At 33.9% G+C, this 6,793-nt stretch overlaps 1 protein-coding gene across 1 annotated transcript; it reads right to left on the bottom strand.

Moving 5' to 3' along the window:
• Window positions 1-3,076: 3,076 nt before the first annotated feature.
• LOC131864268 (agmatine hydroxycinnamoyltransferase 1-like) lies at window positions 3,077-4,558 on the bottom strand. The gene is made up of 2 exons (XM_059215197.1): window positions 4,113-4,558; window positions 3,077-3,991 (listed from the first exon to the last, which is right to left on the bottom strand). Exons 1-2 carry the CDS (start codon window positions 4,500-4,502, stop codon window positions 3,125-3,127), a joined length of 1,257 nt encoding a protein of 418 aa, XP_059071180.1. The 5' UTR covers window positions 4,503-4,558; the 3' UTR covers window positions 3,077-3,124.
• Window positions 4,559-6,793: the final 2,235 nt, after the last annotated feature.

The raw sequence follows: 6,793 nt of genomic DNA, 5'->3' as shown, positions 1-6,793 counted from the left end.
TACTGTGGTTGAAATGGCAAGGTGCATGTTACAAACCAAGGGATTGAACAATTCTTATTGGGGAGATGGAGTTGCTACAGCGGTGTACATCCTCAACCGTAGCCCCACCAGTGCACTAGAAAAGATGACTCCTTATGAAGCTTGGTATGGTAAAAGGCCTAATGTTAATCATTTCAAAGTTTTTGGTTGTTTGGCTTATGTGCATGTACCTGATCAGAATAGACAGAAGTTAGATGCAAAGAGCGAGTCATGTATTTTTATTGGGTATAGTGAGAAAAGCAAGGCTTATAGATTGTATAATCCCCTCACTAACAAGCTTATTGTCTCAAGAGATGTGATTTTTGATGAAGGGGGAGTTTATGGTCATAAAAAAGGCCATGTTGAGAAGCCAAAATCTATTTTGAATGATGATATAATTGCTGATATTGATCACGAGCAGCCAACTAATGTTTCTATATCCAATGGTTTAACTCCACTAAGCAATCCTTCATCAAGTTCTTTAGTACCAAGTTCAAGTCCAGCTTCTTCTCCAAGTTCTACAAGGAAAGTAAGGAGATTGAGTGATATCTACCAAAAGAGTGGAAATCAAGTACATGAAGAAAACCCAATAGGTGAGACAGTGAATTTTGCTTTATTAGCCAAGGCTGATTTTGAACCATCATGTTTTGAAGATGCATGTACTAATGAGGTTTGGGTGAAAGCCATGGAAGAAGAGATGGATTCCATTCACAAGAATGATACTTGGGAGTTAATAGAACTTCCACATGACAAAAAAAGGATTGGCACCAAATGGGTCTACAAGACCAAGTTTAACAGTGATGGGAGTGTTGAAAGACACAAGGCAAGATTAGTTGCTAAAGGCTTCACACAAAAGTATGGAATTGATTATGAAGAGACATTTGCACCAGTAGCAAGACAAGAGACCATAAGAATGCTGATTTCATTAGCAGCTCAGAAGAAGTGGAGCATACATCATATGGACGTGAAAAGTGCCTTCTTGAATGGGTACTTAGAAGAGGAAGTGTATGTGGAGCAGCCACAAGGTTTTGAAGTGGAAGGCAAAGATAATTATGTCTACAAGTTGAAGAAGGCTTTGTATGGCCTCAAGCAAGCACCAAGAGCGTGGTATGCCAGGATTGATGGATATTTTCAGGAGAATGGCTTCCAGAGAAGTAAGAGTGATCCTACCCTTTACTACAAACACGAAGGTACTGATATTCTTATCATAAGTTTGTATGTTGATGATCTTTTGTATATGGGTAGTAGTTCTAAGATGAAAGATGAATTCAAAACTGCTATGATGAAAGAATTTGAGATGAAAGATCTTGGTCTAACGAAATATTTTCTAGGAATGGAGGTTTATCAAAGTAAGGATGAGATTTTCATTTGTCAAAGAAAGTATGCACAGGATATGCTGAAGAAATTTAATATGACTGATTGTAACCCTGCCTCCACTCCAAGTGCTCATGGAGATTTTTTATGTAGAGATGATGGTGCTGATTTAGTTGATGAGACAACTTACAGAAGTATTGTGGGGAGCTTGATGTTTCTAACCCACACGAGGCCTGATATTGCCTATTCAGTTTCACTTGTTTCAAGGTATATGACAAATCCATCTGAAATACATATGAAGGTAGCCAAGAGGATTTTGAGGTATGTGAAAGGGAATTCAAGTTTTGGTATTCATTACTACTCTTCTGAAAAGTTCAATCTTGTAGTCTTTAGTGATTCAGATTGGGGAGGTAGTATGGATGACCGTAAATCTACATCTGGAAATTGTTTTTCTTTTGGTTCTGGTTTGATTACCTGGAGCTCAAAAAAACAAAGTATTGTTGCCCTCTCATCTATAGAAGAAGAGTATGTTGCAATTACCTCAGCAGGTACACAAGCCCTTTGGCTCATAAAAGTTTTGGAAGAAATTGGAGAAAAACAAATTCAGCCTACAGTAATTTATTGTGTCAATGTGAGTGCCATCAAGTTAGCTAAGAATCCGGTTCATCATAGCAGAACTAAGCATTTTGATTTGAAATATCACTTCATACGAGATTTGGTGCAAAAGAAGGATGTCGAATTGAAGCACATCAACACCCAAGATCAGCTAGCAGATATATTCACCAAAGCGGTTGCGAAAGCTCAGTTTATAGCACTACGAGATAAGATTGTCAGCCCTCTCAGCATCAAGGGGAAGTATGTTGATAAGTGATGCTTCTCTAGCATGCAGCTCCATGCAACTCCAGTTTGGACATGAAGCTATCCATTCATCACCATGCATAAGCTATTTTTAGTTAATAGTTTTTTTTGTTGATTCATGCAAATAAAGCATGTACTCCAACATGCATGAATCCTTAGGACTATTTTTAGTTTTGCTTTTTGCATGAGTTTGTTTTTAGTAAATAAAGCATGTTGTGCATGCACTTATTGTATTCTTAATTTAGGGAGTAGTTTTCTTTTTTTAGTTTGAGAGCCTTAGTAGCTTTCCATGCAAAGCTAGGAATATATTTAGAACTGCAGTTATTATTTATTCTTCTAGACTGCAAATTCTTTATATATACAGCCTCTATGTAATTTTTTAATTAAGCTTCAATAAAGATATTGGTGTTTTCTTCTTTTTGCTGTTATTGTTTGCTAATCAGTTGGTTCAGAGAGGATAGGCCAGGTTCAAAATTCTACAATAATACTTATTTGGAAAATGTGTTTTTTTCTAAATATTATTAAAAATATTCAAAAGTAATTGATTTGTCTTATAAATTAAATTCAAAATTGCACAAATTTTATTACTAACATTTTTGGAGATTTTGTGGATAAGTTTTTCAACTTGCTATTCAAAATTGCCTTATTCAATCTTTTAACATTTTAACAATCATTTAAAAGTGTTGGTTGACTAATCATTAACTTACACATACATAGTGCAAAGATTAATTAATAAAAAAATAAATCTTATCATTTGCAAATATTAGAAATCAGCTATGAAAAAGCAAAAATCAACTTACAATTCCATATTAGATATCCTATTGAAAATTGAACTTGAATCTCCACATTGAAAAGTCAATACTTTAACCAATTAAACATGACCTCCTGAACATTCAAATAATCTTATTATATATTATTTAGAAGACAAATAGAATCAAACTTGAAACCAATTCTGTTCAAGTACATTCATATCTGCTTTTGACAAGCAAACCATGACTTCTACGCCTCCCTCTTTACCGCATGAATCATACAAAATTAAAAGGCCTTCCATCAGCACTAATGAAGGACCTACATACACTGGGCCACCCACTCCAAAATGAAAATGATGCATAGGAAATTTCATCCAACTTACTGGCAATACATCAGTTCTATCATTAAGGCTCGGTGGCCCTAACATTGATTTCCTCATCTCAAAAAAATCAATCGCTGAATGTATAAAATTATCATCAACCTTGGTAACTGACTTATGTATCAACTCTGAAATAAATTCTAAAGACCCATTTATGATCTCTGATGCAATGGATTGAGCAAATGATTCATAGACAACATTACCAAAGTATTCTTCAGGCAACGGAGGATTCAACCTTCTTCTTCCACCCACGGGAATGCTAGCTTTTGTTTTTACATCCCCATCAAGGCCTCGAGCTTTTGTAATACATTTCCACATATGGGCAACAAGGATTTCAAAAGTAGTATAGGGTTTTTTTGATGGATCAGATCCATTTACCTTCGACTTGAGTTTCTGTAAAAACATTGCATCAAAATGAAACTTTTTTGTGGTTAGAGTGGACAGTATTGGAGAGTGCTCATGGTTTACAGTATTAGATTCATAATGATCAAAACATGGCTGGGGAGGATCTCTTGCTTTTAATAGAGATCGGTCATGTAGTGGAGGTAGAATACACTCTCCTCTAACAATTTTTCCCCACGAGTTCATGAAAAAAGTAGCTGCTTTTCCGTCTGCAACATGATGATGACGAGCTAGGCCTATCACCAACCCTCCACAAGTAAATCGAGTAAACTACATCAACAAACATATTTATCACAATCTTCTAGTTTTAAGGAAAAATTAAAACAAGTTTTACAATACCCGCATGAGTAAATCCTTCTCCTTACATAGATAATATAGTGGGTTATCATACCTGCAGGAGTAAGAGCTCATTGACCACGGTGGATGTGGGTGGCACCAACTCAAGGAGGAATGAAGAGGGATCGAAGGGCATTGCATTTACTATTGTTCCATCTGCTTCGGCTTCTATGACAAGCACACCCTCATCATTCAGATTGATGCCAAGGCACCCACTCGGTGTTTCTTTCGTGTATCTCCCTGCCCATTCTCTGAACTCCGCCAGAACTTTGGCCAGTCCTTCCTTCAACACCTCTGAGCTCGGGGTAGGAGCTTGGAAAACATACACGAGCTTCACGTACATTAGGTGTGCAATCAAATCAAAATTGTTTAGCTCAACAAGCTCACGATGATCTTTACCCGCACAGGGTTTGATCAACACACCTTCGCCTCTCAACACTTTCATTCTCCTCTCTCCCTCTTCTCTCTTTCTCTATAATGCAAATACAATGTCTTGTATTGTTCTTTCACAATGAAGGATTTCTTAAGGGATAGCAACCTCTTTATATACTTGGGTAATCGTACCTGTAAATATTAAAGAAAGATCGACGTGTCTGATAAGATAGCTATGCCTTATCAATAGACCGTTGAAGCCTCCAATGGCTCTGCTACCACGCTATCCACTGGGTGTGATTCTACGTCGTTTATCTGTTAGCGTTCCAATGCCTGCTATTCTCGTCTTTCAATTCTGCAATTTTTGCGGTTTTCTATCAGATTTTCTCGCTGAACAATTATTTCCAAATAAGTTAGCATTCCAATACCTGGTATTCCCATGTGTTTTTTTCGCATTGGGTGAGCTTCAACTTAACAAATTATTTGCAGAGAAGTTAGCATTCCAAAGACTGACATTACCATGTGACATTTCCGCGTCTGGTTGTATTAGAATCTATGATAATTCATATGTAATAATTTACTCTCTATAAAATTTATATATATAATAGTAATAACGATGTAGATTTTGAGACAGAAATGATTTAAAATACCATGTTTTACTGGATTAAAATAAAAAGATTATAAAGAAATAAGTATGGTAAGAAACAAAGTGCATATTTCATTAGCTTATTAAAATTAAATTTTCAAGTCAATTTTCATAAAAAAAGAATTTGAAAATATTTATATTGTTTAAGTTTTATACATATCTAATACTTTCTTCAACATCTAGATATGTGAAAAATAAAATGAATACTAAAATAAGATGTAGATTCCTATATCCTATCTACACATGGATGACATAAGCCACACACTTAATTTTGTATTTCATTGCTCTTGATCTCTTAACCTCTATCTCTCCCCTTCTCAATGTTCCTTTTACCTTTCTCTATCACCTCCCCTACTCTCTCTCGCATCTATCTCTTTCATTCTATCTCTCTTCCATACTTTGTCGTTTTTAATATATATATCTCCCTTGTCCCATCCTCTCTTTTCAAATATAAATATGTAATTGAATATAGAATACTAGTATACTTATATTTAAAAAATATATGTAAAATATGTCGCAAGATATTTATAATAGAAGAGAATCATTGTAAAATAAATGTTCTAAAATATTAAACACCAAGAATACAACTCCATTAAAGTCTTGCACTGAAGACAATTGGGGAGGGTTCTATTTTATTTGGAGTAATAAAATAACTCCTAGAACACAACATATTTGATGCATTTACCCGTCATTTGCATATCAAATTGTTTAAAAAATGGATTTTTGTTTATAGACATTTTGATGTCATTGTCGATGCCTCTCGACATAATAAATCTGCAATTCTATAATCAATATATTTAAAATTTAATATTATATAAATTTTAATAGAGATAATAATAGATAATCATACTATAATTTTTTTGATGAAATAGATTTATAATTAACTAATAAATAAATTAAATATTAAATATCTTATATATCTACTATTTCTCGTACTCCACAAAAAATATGGGTTACACTTTAAAAAAGGTAATTCATGTTTAGACTAGAACTATCCCAACACTCTTAATATTTGTAAACATGGATCCAAGTCAAAATGTAAGTCATATTTGGCACATGACAGTTCACTCGATATGCTTAAAGTTTGTAATTGATGATCAAAGTAAAATGCAATGCATACAAAGAATATTGTAACTCATTTGACATATTAAAGGTTTGCTAACATAGAACATGGTCAATATATAACCCATCATCAATATCATACAAATTTTGTCACATTCTCAAGTTTTCAAACATGGAATACAATTAAATTGGTACCATACACTATGCTCTAGTTTGTTAAAATTGGTAAATGGAGATCAGATAGTAATAGTTGCTCTTTTTGATACACTTCAACTCTTCCTACATTCCTAATATTCGTAATCATGGCTGGAATTCAAATGTAACCCCCAATTGGTATCAAAACTTACTTTGGAACATTCTCAAGATTTGAAAACCTTGGTTGCAAACAAATTAGTTCTACACAATATATACTCACATTCTTGAAACTTACAAACATGGTCTATAGTCAAATCTACATGTATTTAATGGGTTCAACAAGACAAACTATTAATTCTGATTTAAGTATTTCAAACATATTTTTAAATCACCTTTAGCCATAGATTACACACATTAAGGAACACACTAGAACAAAGAAGAATATATTTTCTAATTTCTATAAGCATTTAAGTTCTATTGACATATTAACTAATCAAAATAACATGTTTGAGTTTCAATTA

Source organism: Cryptomeria japonica, unplaced genomic scaffold (genome assembly GCF_030272615.1).
Source record: "Cryptomeria japonica unplaced genomic scaffold, Sugi_1.0 HiC_scaffold_81, whole genome shotgun sequence".
NCBI lineage: Eukaryota > Viridiplantae > Streptophyta > Pinopsida > Cupressales > Cupressaceae > Cryptomeria > Cryptomeria japonica.
This window is presented reverse-complemented; position numbering and strand designations above follow the sequence as displayed.

Bases quoted from the DNA above. Each gene is read 5' to 3' on its own strand.
- LOC131864268 (XM_059215197.1), bottom strand. From the start codon at position 4,502: ATGAAAGTGTTGAGAGGCGAAGGTGTGTTGATCAAACCCTGTGCGGGT. The intron at 3,992-4,112 runs GTATGATAACCC...TTGTTGATGTAG, and splicing joins ATGAGCTCTTACTCCTGCAG to TTTACTCGATTTACTTGTGG.